General features: G+C 50.1%; 1 protein-coding gene across 2 annotated transcripts in view; it reads right to left on the bottom strand.

The window, feature by feature from the left end:
* Positions 1–3,419: 3,419 nt before the first annotated feature.
* Positions 3,420–19,846, bottom strand: part of ELFN1 (extracellular leucine rich repeat and fibronectin type III domain containing 1) — a 101,818-nt gene continuing 85,391 nt past the window's right edge. For both annotated transcript variants that reach the window (XM_066329739.1, XM_066329738.1), the window contains exon 4: positions 3,420–6,372. In XM_066329739.1, the coding sequence (XP_066185836.1) occupies positions 3,542–5,932 (2,391 nt within the window). In that variant the 5' untranslated portion in view covers positions 5,933–6,372 and the 3' untranslated portion in view covers positions 3,420–3,541. The remainder of the gene's footprint in view (positions 6,373–19,846) is intronic.

Below are 19,846 nucleotides of genomic sequence, written 5' to 3'. Positions count from 1 at the left end.
AACAAAATCACCCAGCAGGTCACAGGTGATGAAATCCCCACTCCATCCTCAGAGGGGTCTGTAAACCAGCTGCCTTGGAGGGATGGAAGATGCTGTGAACAGAGCTCTGCAGGCCCTGTGCAGAGCCAGCCCTGGAGCTCATCCATGGAGTGGGGGCCCTGGGGACAGTGGGACCTCTTCCCTTTTCTTGTCTGGCTTTTTGCACAGCTCACTTTATGGCATCTCCTGCCAAGGGATGTGGACCATGGCTGCCAGGACTGCACCTTGTTCTGAAGAGAGGGCAAGGGGCTGGAAGGTGCCCCAGGAGGCATCTGGAGACCTGTGGTGAGGCCCCACCAACAGTGGGGTACTGGGTGATGCCTTAGACATACCTTGGAGATAGAGGGGCCTAGACTTTTCCTAATTCTCCTTTTTTTTTTCAGTTGCAGTCAGCTTGCATGTGGGAAGTGTTTAATTTAGAAAGGCCAGCACTGCTGTATCACATTCCTGTGTCAGTCTCTGTTGGTTTATGACCAGTGAAATCCTGGTGTGAAAACAGAATCGGGCTTTGATTTCATCTGCCCCTGCTGTTTTACGCCACTAACAGCTTTGCATTTCGATAGCAGCTTTTATTCTAGGAGCTAAATGGGCTTCACAGACAGCCAATTAATTAATTGAACCTCCCCAGCCAGCCTGTGCCCTCAGTGCCACAAGGAAGCATTTGCAGAGGAGGAAACAGAGGCAGAGGAACAAAATGAGTGGTCCCAGCCAAAGAGCTGAGCTGGCTGCAGCCTCCTCAGCAAGGAGGATCCACACTGCACTGGCTGGGCCATTGCTCCCAGTTCCATGGATGGTCCTGATGCCATTTCCAGACTGGTGTGGGAATGGTCTCAATGCAGAGATCAGCTGAGGAAGTTCTTGGGGTGTCTTATCAGTGACCATCAATGCTGGAGCATCTGAGCCCAAATTAACTCATGAGCTGCCATCACTTTGGACCGCCCCAGCCTCTTGATAAGGAATCCTGTGAGATCATGAAACAGTGTCTGGAGGCCCCACTACTGTTTCCATCATCCATCTCCGCTGACAAACTCTTATTTCTCCTGGATGGGACCTTGAGCAATCTGATTTAGTGGGTGGCATCCCTGCCCACAGCCAGGGAGTTGGAACTAAATGCTGATGACTTTTTATTTCATAATCCTAGATGATTTTTAAGGTCCCTTCCAAGCCAAACCACTCCAACAAGGAGGCACTCGGGGTTTGCAAGGAAAGGCTGTTTCAGCTGAAGGATTTGCTTTGGTCCAGGTGCTAGAGCTGAGATCTAGGGAGGGACCTGCCATGAGGGCACTAAACAAAAGAGGGGTGACCCTCAACCCCCCCTCCAGGTCCTGTTCACTGCGTGGTGAGCAAGACACAGCCCTGGGAAGCTGTGTGCTGTGGGCAGGATCTGGGGCACCTGGAGGAGGTGGAGGAATGTGCCTTTGCTCAGGCAGACTGAACGCATTCCTGGAGAAATTACCTGCCTCTTATTATGAAATCCTGCTAATGGTTTGTTGTCTACACAAATAACCAAGGGGAATGAACTCGTGCACTTCCCAGCCTGCTCTGTGTCTTCCTGGCTCAGCTCCTTTCTGAACAAACATAACCTTTCGCAAGAATACCTGTCAAAATCGCTTTGAAATATTGAAATAACAGGATGGGATATGGCTTGCTCCTGGGCCCTAGTGCTCATCCATCAGGACTCGGGATGTCCATCCAAAGAGACTTGTGAGCAGGATGAAAGGGAAAAAGCTCTGGCAAGCAGCAGGGCCTCACAGGGCTGCACTTGGGGAGCTTAGCACCTCACCTCAGTGTGCTGGCTCCCTGCAGCCCACACACTCACCTGGGAGCAGGGCAGCTCTCAGACCCTCATGAAGCCCTCACTTTTGGTTGGTCCTGGGGTGGGTGAGACATAGGGGCTTGTGACTCAGCTGGAGTTGGTCAGGACAAAATAGTCTCCTTTGGCCACCAGCGTGGCCTGGGAGTGCCTTCATGGCCTCCACACCTCTGTTCTCACCTCATGTGAGTATTTCAGAGATGGGGCAAAAAGCTCTGGAGTCTTGGAACAGTGTTGGACAGCAATGGTTGTGGGGCACACGGCTGCTTGTGGGGACCCATGGACACAGAGCCTTCACTTTCCCTCCCAGTCTCTGAGTGCCAAGGGCTGGTCAGGGGCTCCCCAGAGGGTCTCAGCTGTAAATGCTGGCTGTCTTTTACCTCAAAAGCAAAACCACCCCTCCATTCTTTCCTTCTCTGCAGAGCAGCAAGAGGATTTGTGCTCTAACTCATCACTGGCTCCCCACCTTGAAAGTGGGAGAAAATCCACCCCTTGGTGGCTGGTCCCAAGGGCCACCACTGCCCAGACACATCTGTTTAGGGGCAGAGACCAATACTTTTTGATTTGCAGGAGAAATCCCACTGCATGGCGGCACCTGCTCAGCCAAGAGCCCTTCACTTCTCATCCCCTTCCCAGTTCCTGGTGGTGATGGTCTCCCACCTGGAATAAGGTGAGGGATTCTGTTTTCCTGGGTATGAGCCTTTTTTCTTCAATGCACTTGGAAGTGATGAGAACTTGGGACACGGACAATTGGTGGAAGAAATTGAAACAAAACACTTAGAAATCCAAACACTCCCCCCTCCAAAAGATATCCCATCAACCAGCCAACCAACAAAAAAGTCCTTCAAATAAAACTCCATCTCTTTCTCTAAAATCCATGATTAAAACCTGGTACAAACAGGTGAATATATATATATATATATATGTATTTTTTTTAGTAGATGTAGTATTTTTTTTTCTCCTCTCTCTTTCTCATTATACAGCAAACATTGCAAATATAGAAATTTTCTCTGTACAATTAACGACTTCGGTTTACAATGCAATGTGTGGTAAAACCTCTTAGTGAGTGAAAATGTGAACGGGCCTTCAACCGAGTAAAAGTCTAAACTGGAAGACTCCGTTTGCAAAAACAGCCCAAAAGATGGAGCTCCTTCTGGTCTCTTTTTGGTTTTTGTTGCTGTTTTTGTCGCTGTTGATTTTGGAAGGGAAGGAAGGAAGAACACAAACTGTTCACAAAGAATCCACAAAATCACGGAATAGGGACTCATGCAATGCAATATTGGAAAACGCCAGACCTCAGCTCTCTACCCACTCTTTCATTTTCATTTTATATTCATTTTTTTCTTTTTTCTTATATTTTTTAAAAAAATCAAAATGAAACAAAACTTTTTTTTTTTTTCCCACTCCACAGTTCGTTTGTTCTGCAAAGTTTGTGTTCAAATTTGGTGCATGTCTCACCAACGTGAGGACATTTTAATATCTCACTTCATATATTATATAGAATATTTATAGATTTTTTCATTATTTGTTCTCTCTTTTATTTTTTTAAATTGATTCCCTCTTTTTTTTTTTTTTTTTTTTTTTTTTTTTTAACTTTTATTTTGTTTCAAAGACAGTCTGAATAAAAATAGCTGCTGCGGATTTCTTTTTGGTCCAGTTAGTGTGTTAAGTCACGAGTTGTGTGAGGACTCAGGACTTTTGCTGGGCAGAGACGCCCTTCCAGTAGTCTAAGATGTCGTGGAGATCCTCGTCTTTGGCAAACTGGACCTTTTTGCGTAGGGCATGGCCGGCTGCCATGTACTCCTCCTCGTCTTTGTGCCGCTTGCGGTTGAGTTTGAAGCGCTCCCAGATGCTGTGCGACGGTTTGCAGGTGTACTCCGGGCTGGAGGTGTAGCTCAGGTTGTGGTACTGAGGAGAGAGCTGGGAGTAGGCCAGGTCTCTGGGGCGAGGACGGGTCAGAGGCTCCAGGATGGAGGGTTTCCTCCCGCCCATGCTGTCGTGCTGCTCCCCTGGGTGCGAGCTGGGGTACGAGTGCCGGTGTTCGCTGTACTGGCGGATCTTCTCCGCCTCTGCCCGCAGGATGGCCGCGGCCGGTGTCACAGTGAGGATGGTGTCGGTGGTGGGGGATGTCTTCTCAATGTATTTGGCTTCGGATTTGTGGCCCGATCCCTCGGAGCGGTAGGACCTGGGGCTCCGTATGGAGCCGCTGGAAGAGGTGCTGGAGCGTTTGGGGGCCGCCTCCATGCTGTGGTGTCGCTGGAGAGGGTGGTTGTAGCTTTCCTTGTAGACGGGGGAAAGGAATCCGTGCTTGCTGGGGATCTGCTCTGATAAGAGCACCAGCTGAGGCTCCACCGTGGAGACCGCCCCCGACTTCACCCCTTGGAAGGAGGTGGACTCAGATTTCAAGGCATCGATGCAGTTGTTGATGATCTGGTTCACCTTGTCCACCTCCTTGGCAATGGTGGAGATCTCAGCCACGGAGCCCTGGCTGTCTGGCGGCAGGGACAGCTCACAGTCTCGCCTCTCAGGCTGCTCACCCGTCCTCACCTCCATGTAGTTGCCCTTGGTGGCCTTGGGGGTCTCGCTGCTCTCAATCAGCTTGTACTGCTCAACCTCACCAGCAGAAGGTAGGTAGGGGATGCGGGTCACTGTCTCCCCACCCAGTATCTGTCCCTGGGACAGCTGGGTGATGCTGGTGGTCTCCATTTCTGGCCCATACTTCAGCTCGATGATGGTCTTCTTCATGCTGCCGGCAGCCTTTTTGTGCTTCTCCTCCTGCTGGCGCCTCTTCCGGAGGCAGTAATACACCACGCCCAGGACAATCACCATGCCAAAGAGACAGCCCAGGATTGTCATGATGTAATGGGTGGCAGTGGAAGGGGTGGGCACTGGCTCCTTGCGGTTGGGTCTGGTGGGGGTGATGGTGACGCAGGTGTGGTTGTACTTGGAGTACTGGTGAACAGAGACTACACAGTAGGTGTAATCTCTTTGTGCTACTAGGTTGCTCACGGTGATGTTCTCCTCCTTCTTCCTGAGCTTGGTGATCATGGAGGAGAAGCCGTTTTCGAACTGGGAGAGGATGTACATCTTGCTGAAGGGGTAGGGGATCTGCACGGTGAGGACGGCCGAGTTGTGGTTGAGGTGCTTCACCTGGATGTTGGGGCGCACCTCCGTCTCGCCGATGGGCGTGAACAGGGAGAACTGCGGCGTCGTGCCGTCACCGGAGGAGCACTCCTCCTCGGAGCAGGGGCTTTCGGAGGGCACCGTGGTCACCTGGTACCTGGGAGGGATAAAACGAGGGATCACAGTGTAGGGGCCACCAGTGCAAAGGGAAGAGAGCATGCTCAAAGCATTGCGGTAGCCAGTCCGGCCTTGGCCTAACAAGTAGTAGCCCATGTAGTCGGGCGGGGAGTCGCACTGCATCCGGTCGTAGGTGCGCGTCATGTTGGTGAAAGCCTCCAGCCACTGCAGGAAGCCGAGCAGCTCGCAGGAGCAGTAGAAGGGGTTACTGTAGAGTTCACAGACAGAGAGCTTGCTTAGGCCCCGAAAAGTGTTGCTGTCCAGTCTCTGGATCCTGTTCATGGACAGGTCAATGTTCACTATGTTGGGGCACTCCCAGAAGGCATTGGGGGTGACGGTCTCGATGAGGTTGGCCTGGAGATAGAGGTACTCCAGCTTCCCCAGGCCCCGGAGGATGCCCTCGGTGAGGTTCCTCAGTCGGTTGTAACCCAGCTGCAGCACCTGGAGGTTGAACTGTCCTGAAAAGGCACCGTCCTCGATGTAGGAGATCTCGTTCTTCGTCAGGTTGAGGTATGTCAGGTTGCCGAAGCGGCTGAGCGAGGCGTACTGCACGCTCTTGATCTTGTTGTCGTTCAGCCGCAAGTCCACGATGGTGCTGTTGATCTGCTGGGGGATGGACTCGTAGGGGGGCTGGTTTTGGCTGCAGATGGCCAACCAGACGAAGCCCTTGTCCCCCTCGATGAGCCAGCAGTCTGCCCGCACCCCGCCGGCGTGCAGGAGAGACACGGCCGCCACGCACATGCAGAGGGCTGACGTCGCGGCCCACCGGCGACCTGCCATCTGGAAGGGCAGCACAGAGAAGGGCTTCCTGGTCTGCTGGAAGTGGGGAACAGGACAGGGGCTGGGAAGGTGTGGGCTAGTGCTCCTTCGGCAGCTTTGCTTGCCTCTCCCTTCTCCTCATGGCTCGGAGACGGGAGGGAAGCGTCCGTGGAGAAAGCGGACCTCGGTGCCCACGGTACTCGGCAGCCAGCAGCCAGGGGCTGCTACCAAGGTCTTGGTGGCTGAGGCTGGTCCCACATCACCAGGCCTCTGGCATCTCGAGGAGGGAGTCATGAAGTTAAGCGCCTGTGCGGAGGAGTTGTTCAGGCTCAGAGACAAGCCTTCCTCTCGTTTTTTATAGTACTTCTCCTCGTTCTCTTTTTGCTGCACATCGTGGTGCTGGTCCCCATCTCCCCGTGCCTCCGTGTGTTCGGCTGTCCCCGCTCAGTCCCTCAGCTCACCTGCTCAAAACAAAACACAAGCACAAACTAAGCACAAAGGAAAGACAGGCAGCAGCCAGAGGTGTTGGAGATCCATCCAACTCCCCTCTTAGTTAGGCACTCGCCTTCTCATTCTGGCAACCGCCTTTTGGTTTATTTGGCTGCCACCAGCACTGTTTGGCAGCACAAGGGGAGGTGGTCACTGACCACTGACCACTGACCACCCTCTGAGCCCTTGTCCAGCATCACTTGTTTGGCAGTTGAGAGACCAACGCACATCCAGTGCACCGTTTGTGTGACCTATTTAGGTGTCTACCTGAGGAGGAGAGGAATGATGCCCCAGAAGTGTCTGTTCCTCTCCGCTGAGAGCAGATGAAGTCTAGACAACTCGCTCTGATGTAGATTTGATGCTGCAGTGTTTTGCTGAGGGGAATCCTGACTGTCTCATGTGCTGGTGTGCGCAGCAGCAGTGCCCACACAAGGGGTGCTGGTTGAGGACACCGTGTCTCTCTGCTTGCACTGCCATGTGGCATCTGGGATACAGCCCAGAATCAAACACTTGTCCTGTTTCTGGGAACCTGAGCAGTCGTTTCAGGGCTCTCTTTGCAAAACCCACTGGTGAGATTGTGAACCACCCAGTGTCCTTGGCCCTGCTGGGGGTTTGATGTTGGGGCTTTCACCCAACTTTCACCAAAGCCTCTCCCTCCCAGGTGAAATGATGCAGAGGTGTGGAAAACCAGCAAACATTCAGTGGCATAACAAGAGCCGTTGCAGAGGATGGGATAAGATCTTCCCTCCCCAGCCAGAAACAGCTTTTTGAAGACTAGGAAAAGTCTTCACTAGACACAAACTTGTGGGGCTGCCAGCAGCCTCACTCTCCACGAAAAAACTCATTTCTGGCTCACATTTTCCATTTTTTCCCCCCTTAATTTTTGACTAAGCATATATTTCGATGGACAGCTCTTCTTTTTATGATTTTTTAGGGAAACAGGAAAGCAAAAGTGGAGAGGTGGGAAATGCATGAGCACCAACATCTCCTGGGTCATGCTTTTCCACGAGATATTGAAAACATCATCTGTGGGTATCTCTACTGCCAAACAGAACTCTGGGCTGGTAGGATGGATGCACTGAGACGGTGTGACAGAGAAAGAGCTGCTCATAAATGGACAGAAATCATCATGGCCTATCTACAAAAATCGTTCTTTAAATTTTTTTTGGGAATGGGAACATTGTTTCTCTTCCTTGTCCAAGGGCAGACTGTAGAATCCATGGAAGACACGACCAATACTCCTTGGAAACACAGCTGGTAAGAACTGGAGGTTTCTAAAGAAGTTGTGAAGGAGACGGGGCCACATCTTACACCCAAATTAGCTTTCATTAAATCTGAAAAGTAGTATAAACCCAGAAACAGTTCTCTAAACCATTTCACAGTGCCCAGGTTGGACTGTTCTTGGTACTACATACCTGAAAATCATGTGGGGCTGATTGTTTAGAGGCAGATGCCACTCTGACCCTTGTCCCAAAGAAACCAGGTTCCTTTCCAGCCAGGGAAGGAGACAATATTTCACTGCAGAGATCCCTGTTTACCATTCAGTTTGTACCTTGGTAAGCAGGGCAGTAATAATAAGCAGTAAAACAGTTTATTTGGTTGGATGGTGAACAGCGAGTCTGTTCCCTGGTGACAGGTTTCCATTACATCAATAACAAGACCTTCTCTCACATCAGCTCTCTGCATATGAGACTTTCCAGCCACCTTGTCCTCTGTGTGCTGTCACTGCCCTGGGATGCTCTGCCAGTCCCTGGAAGTCCATTTGAACACAGCTGAGTCCTTGGAGGCAGCGAGAAAGGGAAGAGGGACTGTGCTCCCTGGGAGATTGCAGGTGAGTGTCCCCTCCTTGCCACCCCCACAGCGAGACACGGGCTGCAGTGCCAGACTGAAACACGTCTGCTGCTGCTTCCCTCTGGTGTGAGACAACTCAATTAACCTCTCTGCACTCCAGCCTCCTCTCTGGTACCACGAGATAATGACAGAACTTCATGGGGTGGTGGGAGACTGAAGCGAAGTGCCCTGAGCTCTTCTTGGGGTGAAAATCCCAGCACACATACTGTGTTGCAGGTGGAGACTTCCCCTCTAGGTGTGCCATCTCTCCTCTGTCAGGGAGCAGCCTGGTGTCCAGCTCCTCCTGCATCCTGTGGGGATGGGAATTGCCCCTAAGGGAGTAGGATGAGGGTATTCCTGGTCTGCAGAGCCATAAGCAATGACTTGCCCCAGTTGTCCCTTCAGGGTGGCACTTCCAGCATCTCCCTCTCCTCCTCCATGGACTTGTGGATTCCTGCAGGCAAGGGAAGCCCAAACTGAGCACAGGCAGCAGGAAGGGATGCACTTGGCATCTTCTCTTCAGCAAGCACTTATTCTGTCTCCTCTATGTCCCACTGTGACCCAACCACCCTGTCTGGGCAAGCCTGTGTTTGGGAGGGCTCTGTGGAGCCAAACCAGCCTTTTCCTCACAGAGGAATGTTCTTGTCACTCCTCCCTGGGGAAAAGCTGTGGGCAGAGGGAATGAGTGGAGTGGGACCATCCATGAGCAAAGAGCAGAGACAGACTCCCCACAGATCTTGCCAGGCTGATCCCCTACAGCCTTCCCCTACAGCACCCTCGTGCTTCCCCCATTTAACTGGAGGTGTTGGGGATGAAGAAGAGCAGCAGTAAATTACTCAAACACATTCAGCAAGGCTCCCGCTGTATGTTTTCTCTTCTTTCCCTTACATTGCCTATCAGCCAAGTCCTTCCTAACAACAGAAAGGAGAAACGGCATTTTATCAGCAGCCCGAGTTTAATTTCAGCTCATTAAAGCAACCAATTTGCTGGTTTATTTGCTTTACAAAGTGTGAATAAAATGACAGCATTAAGGAGATGTGAGAGAGGAAAGAGGGGCTAATCTCCCTTTTTATTAGATTCTTGGGACACGACTGGTGAGTGGAGAAGTGAGTCTTGTTTCTTTGCACAAAAGATGTAATTGTTCATCTTGTTGGCTTCTGAGAGCCTCCATCCCAGCCCGTGGTGGGTGTGGTGTGTGCCCAAGCAACACCAGTGCTGAGCAAACTGCAAGGATCTAGTGGTTTAACTCTCCTGCAAGCCTGATTCATCTTTGCCCAGTTGTCCTGAGTTTATTCTCCTTGTAATACAATTGCACATAGCTTTTTCCAGTCCTCTGAACCCCCAAAGAGCTGAGAAAACCTGGGAATAAACCAGCAAAACTCTCACATGAAAAATAACCAGGAAAGGGGCAATCTGGAGGTCTCTTTTGCTGTTGAAGAATCAAGCAAAAAGTAGGAAATGAAGACAGTGTGGAATAACAATAGAAATGTTTTGGAATGATGGGTCTAATCTCAGTCAGAGATATGCTGAAGCGTGGCACCATGGTGACAATGACAACAGGCCACATCCACAACAAAGTCATGGTATCCACCCAGAAAATACCATTTCTGCACAGTTACCTGGGCCCTGCAGACACTGCTGTAATTCCCTTTCCTTCTGCTCTCAGGAGGCAGAATGGTTTGACCAGCTGAGATCATGTTGGGTTTTTGTGGCTAACGGGCCAGTGAAAGGGGCAACGACAACTCCCTCCCTCCTTGCTCCTCCTGCACATTGCCTCTGATATCCAGGATCTCTGCTGAAGCCCAGATCCATGCTTCTCCCTGTTAATCCTCAGCCCTGACTGGGATATGCTCCCTTCCTACCCATCTCTACTTCTCCAGCCCTGGTCCCTGTCAACAACCCAGCAGCAAAGAGGGATGGCTGGAATTTCAAGGCTGCAGCCTGCACTGGATGAGCAGCAGCATCCTTTATCCTCGCTGAAAACCCATAGCAAGTGGAAAGGAAAAGGCAAAGCTGGAGCTTCCAAAACCGGTGCAAGCTGGCTGGGAAGTTTTTGCTTCCATTTCCCAACTAACGGCATTTTGGAAAATTGAACCAGAGCAGCAGCTGCAAGGAAGCAAACAAAGCAGCCATGGGGGCTGGGAAGGGAGCTGGCACTCAGTTCCTAATTTTGTTATTCTACTGAATGAGTTATTTCAAACTGTGGATTACATTTACTGAGGGAAAGCAAGATTACGCAGGGGTGTGCGTGTGTACACACACAGCAGTGCTCCTCTCCTTGGCATTTCTGCATCTCCATAACTTCCTTTTCCCTAGCTGCTCCATCTCCAGCTTCTTTTAGACCCCCTTTCACAGCCACTTTGGCTGTTTTATAAAAATATTATCCCCAAATGCAAAGAGAGCCAGAGGAAAATGGGAGTGGTACATTACAAATGTGAGTGTTTGGTCACTCAAACAGGAGGGGAGGGAAAGTTTGGCTAACAGGAACTAGATTTTAAAGTAAACCTTGTTTCTTCATTATGTGTAAGATAATCTGGAGGGGCAGCTCCAAGATGGCAGATAAAACCTTTAACAGTGATGAAATCACCTGTAAATAGCTAATGTCCATCCTGTATATGTCAGGTGGGGAAAGGAGGCTTCCAGGCAGGTTTTCTCCCTCATTCATACTCCTGGCCTTTGCTCCATGACTCCTGCTGGGTGATGCTGGTCAGAATCACAACCTCCCTGGATAATAAAGATGCTCACGCCTGTAAAATTCAAGTTCCTTTTATATCCAGACATCCTAATCCTAATATCCTTCTCTGACAGGCTTTAGGCAGCATTTTGTGCATCCCAACCTTATTCCCAAATGCCCCACAGTGTTAGATAATAGAGTTCTCCAGTCAATTCTACTCTCTCTCCTGCAATTATTTATTATTTAAGAAAAACAGGCAAGAGAGAAGAGATATATTTTCCACTGAGGTTTGAGGAGTGATTAAGAAGGAATGAAGCAGAGAGGTGAAGGGGAGGCTGAGAGAGAAGTGCCCAGCATTGCATTTAGGATAGCTGTTACTGGGACTCCGGGAGGTCACAGACTGTATGACAAGTACCCAGGTGGGAGGGATGGCAAAGAGATAACTTTCCTGGGAGACACTGGGAGAAACAAAGAGAAATGACACACTTGGTCTCTATACAGGGACAGTAATATTACCAATATGGCAATCAATATTACAAACATTACCAACATTCATGGGCTCTGTATGGAGCTGAGGCCAATCTCTCCTTGGCTTATTCCTATTTTAACCTTGATTGAAAAAGTTATTGTCTTTACTGGAAGCTGATATTCAATCCCATTTAATTTAGCAGTAAACTTGAGTGCTGTAGTGTCTGAGGGGAGCCCTAGTTCAAAGCCACTGCTCCTCCAAAAGCCAGGATGAGGCCAGAGCTGCAGCCTGGGAATGGTCAGAACAGACCTGTTTGCACAAATGTTTTTAGAAACCTTCTTTCTATGGCAAGACGAATTCTGGTTCAAAATGACAATATTTTTAAGACAAACTGTTGGGATTTCAGAAAATAAGACTATTCTGCTGTTACTCAGCTGTAGTCTGAAGTCATTTACATCCATCTCATGCTGCTTGGTTTCCAGGGTCTGTTGAGATGACAACCCAATCTCATGCTGCTGTGGGCTGCTGAGCAGAAGCCTCTGCTGAGTTTAAGTAAATGCATAAATGATCTTCTTAGTGAGCAACCTCTTAAGCCCAGCTGGGGTACCTGTGCATTAAACCAGCCTTCCAAAACGTCGGCACGAGCGGCAGTGGAACATCAGCTCCAGCCCCTGACAGTGCAGCTGAGCCCTCAAGGAGCTGAGAAATGTCACGAGAGGGACCGAGTTAGGGGAGGGTGAAAAGGAAAAAAGGTTTTAGCGGATATAGAGAAGTAAGAGCCCTGATCAGGTACGACTCCAGCAATAAGAAAGGCTCTAATACTTCCTTGATGGGATTTTTCCTTAGAAATAATCACCCTGAATCACAGCTTTCTTATGGGATGGTTATGCTGATGGCAGGCTGGGGAAAAGCAGAGGTCTGCTGTGGAAGCAAGAGTCCGCTTTCCCCTGTAAATAGTGCTGAAGATCAAAGGATGTTTTTCCAGCACCGATGCAATGGAGGGAGCCAGCCCCACGCTGGGAAGTGGAGCTGCTGGTGTTCCTCAGCAGTGACAATCTGAGCTGAGATTTGTCTCCCCTGCATTGTCATCTTCTCTCAGTTCTTTGCTGCTGTTTGGAAAAGGGCTTTGCTGTTTCCATTCATTAATTTATTTTTGCAGGATGCCTTCATAACCCTTTGCCTCCCAGATGGGAAAACCCATTTTTACACAGGGGAAAATGTGGTGATGGATCTGTGAAATGGTGAGATGTTAGAAATTATTTTTAGAGGTGTGTCTTTTTCACTCTGATTCTTTTTATGTTTTTTATTTGCAGAAGAACACTTTCTCCTCTGTCCTGCCCTTCCCCTGTGAAGGGGTCTCTGGCCAGAGCAACATCACAGTTTCTGGGTGGGCTGAAATGCTGAGTGTTGAGAGATGGACAAGCAAACACACAGCTCATGAAGGACTTCATGGTAATCATCTGTGATCTCTGGGTAAGCAGAGCAGAATTCACCTTTCCATCAGCATGTGTCATGCACACAGGAATTGTTATGTCTGTGCTGTAAGCAAATACCTCTGCTAACCTCTCCCTGACTTGCCTTGAAATCTGGTCCTGCTTTTCTGATTGGAGACCTCCAGGTGTCTCTTCCAATCCAGGTTATCTTGTGATTTTAACGATGCAGTTCTTGTCCTCTGGAGCTGGGGAGCCCAGCTTAAGGCTGAAGCCCCTGGCTATCCACTTTCTGAAGGGGTTTCTGCCCAGATCCTGCTATATCTGGCAAGCCCCAGTGCCCTACAAGCCTAATTTTAGCTCAGTGCTGCAGGCTGGCTTCTTGTCACGGGCCAGGAGAAGGTTAATGATCATCTGGGCAGCCCTCCAAAACCAATCTAATGTTTATTCAGGATAACAGCATTGCAGAGGAAACCGAGCGTGACCACCTTCCCCGTACAGCTCACCCATCCCAGCCCTGCTCCTGCAGGTGCCTCTGCTGGAGCAGCTCACCCCTGCCCACTCTTGCAGGAGACCCTACCCTAGGTCAGCTCAGGTCCTCATCAACATTTCCAACCCTGCCCTCTTAACCCAAAGAGATGCTGTGTTTCTACAGAAAAACAGTTTACCAGGCTGTGGGTCTGTTGTTTCAGCAGTGGAAATACCCACTCACCATTTTTTTTTTTTTTTTTTTTTTTTTTAGGACACTCCTCATGGGTCAGATGCCCAGGCTACAAACAAATATCCATTTATTTGGATATTTGGGAGGTGGGTCAGTGGTCTCAGCCTGGTGCTGGTGGTGGCCTGGATGTGGCAGGTCTGTGCTCCAGCTGGGTCTGAGACAGAAGTGAGAGGAGAAAGGGCTGGTGCAGACTGGCACATAAGGAGGCACAGGGCCGTGAGACAGCAGTGACTGTACCCTATGGCAGAAGGCAGAGTCCCCAAGATGGCTGTGTGCATTTATTCACCTCAGCTGCTCTTTAATAGCCTAATTTCAGCCATGAATTACAGCCTTTTCTTCCCACCAGCACAGCCCGTGCAGTTACTCCATCGTGCCTTTGACACAACGTGAAAGGATGTGCAACAGATTCATCCCAAGAACACCCTGCACCTGTAGGGAGGTGAGCACACTGCTTTCCTGGGGCTCCCCTTGGGCCCCTCAGGCTCCATGGAGGGATTGGGTATAACCTGGAAAGCCTGAAGGCCTGAGATGTGCTGTGCTGAGGGAAAGATTCTCTCCCAGCAGTAAGTTCTCACAGGCATACATGGCTCAGGAGAGCTCTTGATGCTTCCCTCGGGGTGCAGGAAAAATTGTACTGATAGCAAAAAGTGTTTTCTGAGGCAGCCCTGAGATGCTGGAACTGGCTTCACCCTCAACAGTCCCAAAATAGCTGGTTCTCACTGCCTTCCCAGGCATGCTGAGAGGCACTCTGAGAACATCTACTTAGCAGTGTCCCTGGAGAACACTGGGAATGTGCTTCCTGCTACCTGAGATGGTCAGGGAGATGGCTGGGCAGCCAGATGGCCATATGTGCTTGGAGCTGATATTAATGTCTCATTTGATTATGTTTACAACATGATTAAAAGGCTCCTAGATTCCTGAGCAGGTATCTTTATTATGCTAAACCTGAACAGAACAAAGAAAAAAAGATCCACTGTGGGCTTGGCTGGTTAAACATGGTGCCAGACAATGGTTCTCTCAGGACTACCTCATTTCCCACTGGAGTTGCCCATGCACTCGTGGGAACAAGCAAAGCCCATCTTTGCCCATAGAGGATACTCAGCTACAGGTTTGAGGGACCACTGGCTTTCCTTTTTGCTGCCAGCATGCTTAAAGCTCAACCAAACAGCCTTCTACCTAAAAGTGTGTGACCAGAGGCAGAGAAGCTTGTTAAAAATGGGTTGTTCCCATGCTAGACTCCAAAAGAAACTGTTGTTTTTTTTTTTTTCTGGGCACATGGTCAGAGCCAAACTGATGGTGGAAAAGCAGCAGTAGGAGTTGCTGGTGTGCTGGTGTGGGCTTGCAGCACACAGAGCCTTTCCTCAGCGTCCTGTCTGCTCCCCAGCCAGGTCTGAGGCCACTCTCTGGGCCTGTTTTGCTGCTTGTCCAGAAGATATGGAGAGTGGGAAGAAACTTTGGAGCCCAAGACAATAAAAGCAGGGAGCTATGCCACTGTTTGGATTGCCCGTCCTTTTCATCAACATCTCCTGTGGAGGTTACCCAAGCTGAAAAAGCAAGTGAACCCCAAACACCTACCCTCTTTGGAGGATTGGAGTTTATTGTTAATAATCTACTGCTAAAAGGGTAACATCTGTTTTGGACAAACTGTAATGAGATTGAAACCCCAGGTGGAGGGAGGACTTCACAGTAATAAATGACTTTCTGTATGTCTAAATAGTTTTAATTTTTTTTCTGGCAGAAATAGCTGCTTTTCACCTCAGGCTTTTTTTTTGCCAGCTCTTTTTTGTTTAATGATTGCTATTAATTTCCAGGGTGGCAGATGGATTCCAGGCTGGTGTAGTCTGAAATGAGGAAAAACAGCCCGTGAAGGTGTGAGCTCGCCGGGAATGTGTGCACAGGTCACACATGCTGGTGTGATGCCTCGTGTGGGAGTTTGCTTCCCAGGAGAACAATTGCTTCTGGGTACCTGCTCCTCCCCACTGGGATGTTGGAGCATCTCTCAGTCAAAAAGGAAGGTAAGTTAACATTTCTGGTGGCTGCTTGTAGTTCTGCCTGTTTAGACCTTCATTTAATAATGCTGCTGATTTCAGCAAGGATTGGGGAGGAATTCGAACCAGCACCAAGGGCTTTGCTGAATCCAAGCTGGAATGAGCTGGAGAGCAGCATGTGACCCCCAGAACATGGAAAGGAGCTCCCTGCCCATGGCTGGATGCTGCCAGGTGATGGGGATTCCTCCTTGGGCATGAAACAGACATTTTCCAGAGCTTTTCCTGTGTTAATTGGATTTTTTTTTAATAGTATGGGATGTCCCAAACAGACAATCCCTCTCCATCCTCTGGCTGTGGCAGTAAATGTCTGCTGTTGAACCCAGCCCAGCCAGCCAAGCTCCTAGCGCCCAAAGGAGGACTTTCTTTATCCTCTCTGCCACCACCTCCTCCTCAAGAAGCCTACAGAACTAATCCCAATTAGTGCTCCAGCGTGCTGGGGTGCCCTCCTTTGTCTTCCCCTCCTGTGGAGCATCTCTGGACTTGGCTCAGGAGGCAGGACACATGGGCAGCCAGGTGAGAGCTGCATCTAGCAAGCAAGGCTGATGAAGGAGCACCCCATGGCAGCACCCTGTGGACAGACAGCTGTCTGGAGACAAGAGTGCGACAGAGGACAGGGCAAGAAGGGAGGGGTTTATTTGCCTGGGCCTGGGTGAGCCCCTGGGGATGGAGGAAAGGGGGTAGAGACAGAAAGTGCAGCATCTCAGGTGATGCAGATAATCTCCTTTAATCTCCTGCTCAAAATAACTCAAAGTCAAGTAAAGGAGGGATTACAGGGCCTAAGCCACTGTTATTGCTGGGGTGGAACAGACTTAGATTGCCTCTGAAAGGCTCCCGAGGAAGAAGAGGAGCTGCAGCAAATTCCAGCCTGCTGGCAATCCCTCCTGCTGAGGGTGACTGGGTGGGCTGGGGACCCTCCTGGGGCAGCCCAAGGGGAGCTGGAGCTGCAGGGACGGCAGCTGCTGGCAGACTTAGGAGCCCACACAAGCATCTGGTCCCAGGGAGAGAGTGTCTTAGATGTCCACTTGTCACCTTGTCGTTGCTGATGGGTTTATTCTTAGTCCAGGATCCAAAGTGCTTTGTAGCTATTAATTATCCTAATGGGGAAGCAGTGCCCGTGAAACCCGTTTTAGAGATGGGAAACAGCCCAGGAGGAGGTAAATGACCCATGAGGTGCTGGGGCAGGGCTGGAGTGAGGTGGCCAGACCCTTCCTCCCCACACACTTCTCTCCAATTTTAAGGGGCCTTTCCTTGGATGTGTGTTGTTCCCATCAGCTGTGAGGCTGAAGGATCTCCTGCCTTTGCCAAAAAAGCCACACCAGGGCTGGGCTGTGTGCTGCTGCCAGGGAAAACCGAGCTGCAGAGCCCTATTCATCAGCTCCTGGTGATGTCTCCAGGAGAGCAGCAGCACAGGGACTGTGTGAAGCAGGATTGCACTGGGGAGGGAGCAGAGCATGTTCATTTTAATGAGCCTGTCCCTGCCTAAAGGAGAGAGAAAGCGAGAGGCCAACCTGGTTTAATAAACTCCAGCATGCGGATTTAATCAGATGGATCATTGTTCCCCGGCACAGGGATGAATATATTAAAAAAATGATTCAAACTTTTCCCCTTTGTTTTTCATTTGTATTATGTGCTGTGGTGTGATAAAACATCCTGGGGCCAACTTGCAAGGCAATAAAAGAGACGGTGGAGGAGAGGAAGACATTGATCCATGCGAGCGAGCACAAGCACTGTGGGAAGGGAGGCTGCTGGCAGGCAGGAACAGAGGGGCTGCAGCATCCTCAGCCCCCACCAAAGCCCCAGGGAAGATGTGGTTACGGGGGCTGACTTGCTGTCAGCTCCTGTTCAGACATCTGAGATGACTAATAGCAGTTTAAGTCCAGTGTTAAAAGCAGCCCTTGGTCAAGCATGAGACTTCCATCCCAGTGCAGAAAGATCTGAGCACAAGAATATCCCCACACCCCTGCCCCAGGAGGGAAGGGGGGACAGTCCCCACCTTTCTACAGGGGCACCAGCACGTGGATTGTGCTGGTAGTGTCTTTTGGAGTTAAGGGGCACTGGCCTTCCAGGGAATGATGCAACAGGACAAACTTTCCTCTGGACTCTCCCCTTCTCCCTACGAGGAGTTGTTTCATCACTGCCTTATGCCAGGCAGGGAGGAGTGGGGGGATCTGGGTGCTGCTCAATGATACAGAGAATTCAATAGCTGTGGTTGCAAAGCCGCAAACTGCACAGCAGGAAGGCAGGGGCTGTAATATGGGGTTTTCCACTGCTCCCTGTGTGAATGCCACACCCCTGTGCCTGTGCCTGTCCCTGGGGACTGGAGGCATTGCCTGGAGGCATGAAAGGTCTTGATCCAGCACAGCAAAGAGCAAACGGGGTGTGCAGGCAGCCCAGGTGGGATTGTGTCAGTGTGTGCCTCAGCAGCACCTGGCTCTGGGTTTGCAAGGCTCCTGCCTACGTGGGTGGGAATAAAGCCAGCTTAGACAAAATAGTCTTTTGTACTAAATCCTGGACAGACCACCTGGAGCTGTGGACAAGGACAGACCTCAGGGGCCTCAAGATGCCTCCGTGGAATTACCTCCTTTGCCCTGCCCCAGTTCACTTTCCTCGGCTCAGGCTTAAATAACCCCCAGCCCTTGCTTGGCTCACCCTTCTCTGGCCCAGCAGGCTGCTTGCCACCCTGAGACACACAGAACCGGCTCTCTGAGCATAGGACAGGGCACTCAGCTGGGTTTTAACCACTCCACCTAACACTAAGGGCAGACCCCTCCCTGGCAGGTGATGGATGGGCATTTGGCTGAAGGCAGCCCAGATGTGGTTTTGTTGGGGGGCCACAAGTCCCCCTGCCACAGAGCAAAGCTGTTCCTGATAGGTTTGACTGGCCCTAAGACAGGGATGGGGTTGTGAGAACCTAGGAATTATGCTTTACACCCTTCCCTCAGGATGTATGACCTCCACCAGCAGCTGCAGGGCTGTGGTAGTGTTTAGAGGAGGGGGAAAAGGCATCTCCCTCCTTAAAAAAGATTGGTCTAAATTGTGCCATTGACCCATCCACTGAAAAGTCACTTATGACCACTTGGTGTTAAGTATCACCAACTTTGGCTTCTAACACACCAGCGTGCTACTGCTTCATTACTTTATCCATTACAGTCCATAAACACTAATAAATAATCCTATTTTCATTCCCCCCCTTGTTTAAGTGGTCATTAATTGTAGTTTATGTGCTGTCTTTGTGTATTTGGGTACGATAGCTTCTTCATGATTCCTTGATTAACTGTGATTGATTGTGTATTTTAAAATCAATTAAAAGTTTCAACACTAAAAGGTAGAGTCTTTAGAAGTAATTCTCCAAGACATTGCCACTTAAAATGGAGCTATTGGAGTGCTGGGATCCATCAGTGTGACACGCAATAATCTTTATTTTCCAGATTTATGCAAAGAAGTAAGTGTGAGTGTGCATGTGGCTGGCTGATAGGATGCTGGTATGATGGAGAAGGAGGAGGGTGACCACCACCTGGGTGTCAGGACATGTGCTGGAGCACTAATCTCTGCTCTTCATAGCATCGTGCCTGTATTATATCAATGCTTCGCTCCTCACATTGCTGATGTGCTGGGAAAATGTGTGTGTCGAGCACCAGAGCTGCAGGAAATGGGCTTAACACCGTGCTCTCAGGCTGCCTTGCCCCGTAAACCTGAATCCTGAGTGCTGATGCCTCAGTGCACTCTGTGACTCCAGGGCAGCTCTGCCCAAGCAGCTTCTCATGGCCCATGCAGAGAACGAGGGGTGGAGAAACCACACAGGAGATTTTGTGCTCCGAGGTGGGGGAGCAGATCCCCAAGGACCAGTGGGAAATCACTGGTGAATCACTGGTGAAATTACAAAGACCAGTGGGAAATCAGGCCCTTGTAATGGATCCCCCATGCCCCTGGATGTCTGCCTGCTGCCAGGAGCAGGGCCCTCCCAGCCATCTGCCAGCTCGGGCAGAGGATTCCTGGGCACTAAGCTGCTCACAGCCATTTGTCACCCACCCCTCACCCAGCTGCATGATGCCAAAAAACGCCTCAGTGCCCCAGTACAGCTGCTGGGAGCACCTGTAGGGCAAATCACCAGTCCTGTTAAATGATGGGGGGACCATTCTGTGCAAGCCCTGGAATGGGATCACTCTGTTGTATTAACTCGCCTGCTTGCATTGATGTTAATGAAATAAAGAAATATAATGGTTCCAGACTTTTAAACTTCTTATAGCTCAATTTGCATAATGGCCACCGCTACC

Source organism: Sylvia atricapilla, chromosome 15 (assembly GCF_009819655.1).
Source record: "Sylvia atricapilla isolate bSylAtr1 chromosome 15, bSylAtr1.pri, whole genome shotgun sequence".
NCBI classification, from domain to species: domain Eukaryota; kingdom Metazoa; phylum Chordata; class Aves; order Passeriformes; family Sylviidae; genus Sylvia; species Sylvia atricapilla.
This window is presented reverse-complemented; position numbering and strand designations above follow the sequence as displayed.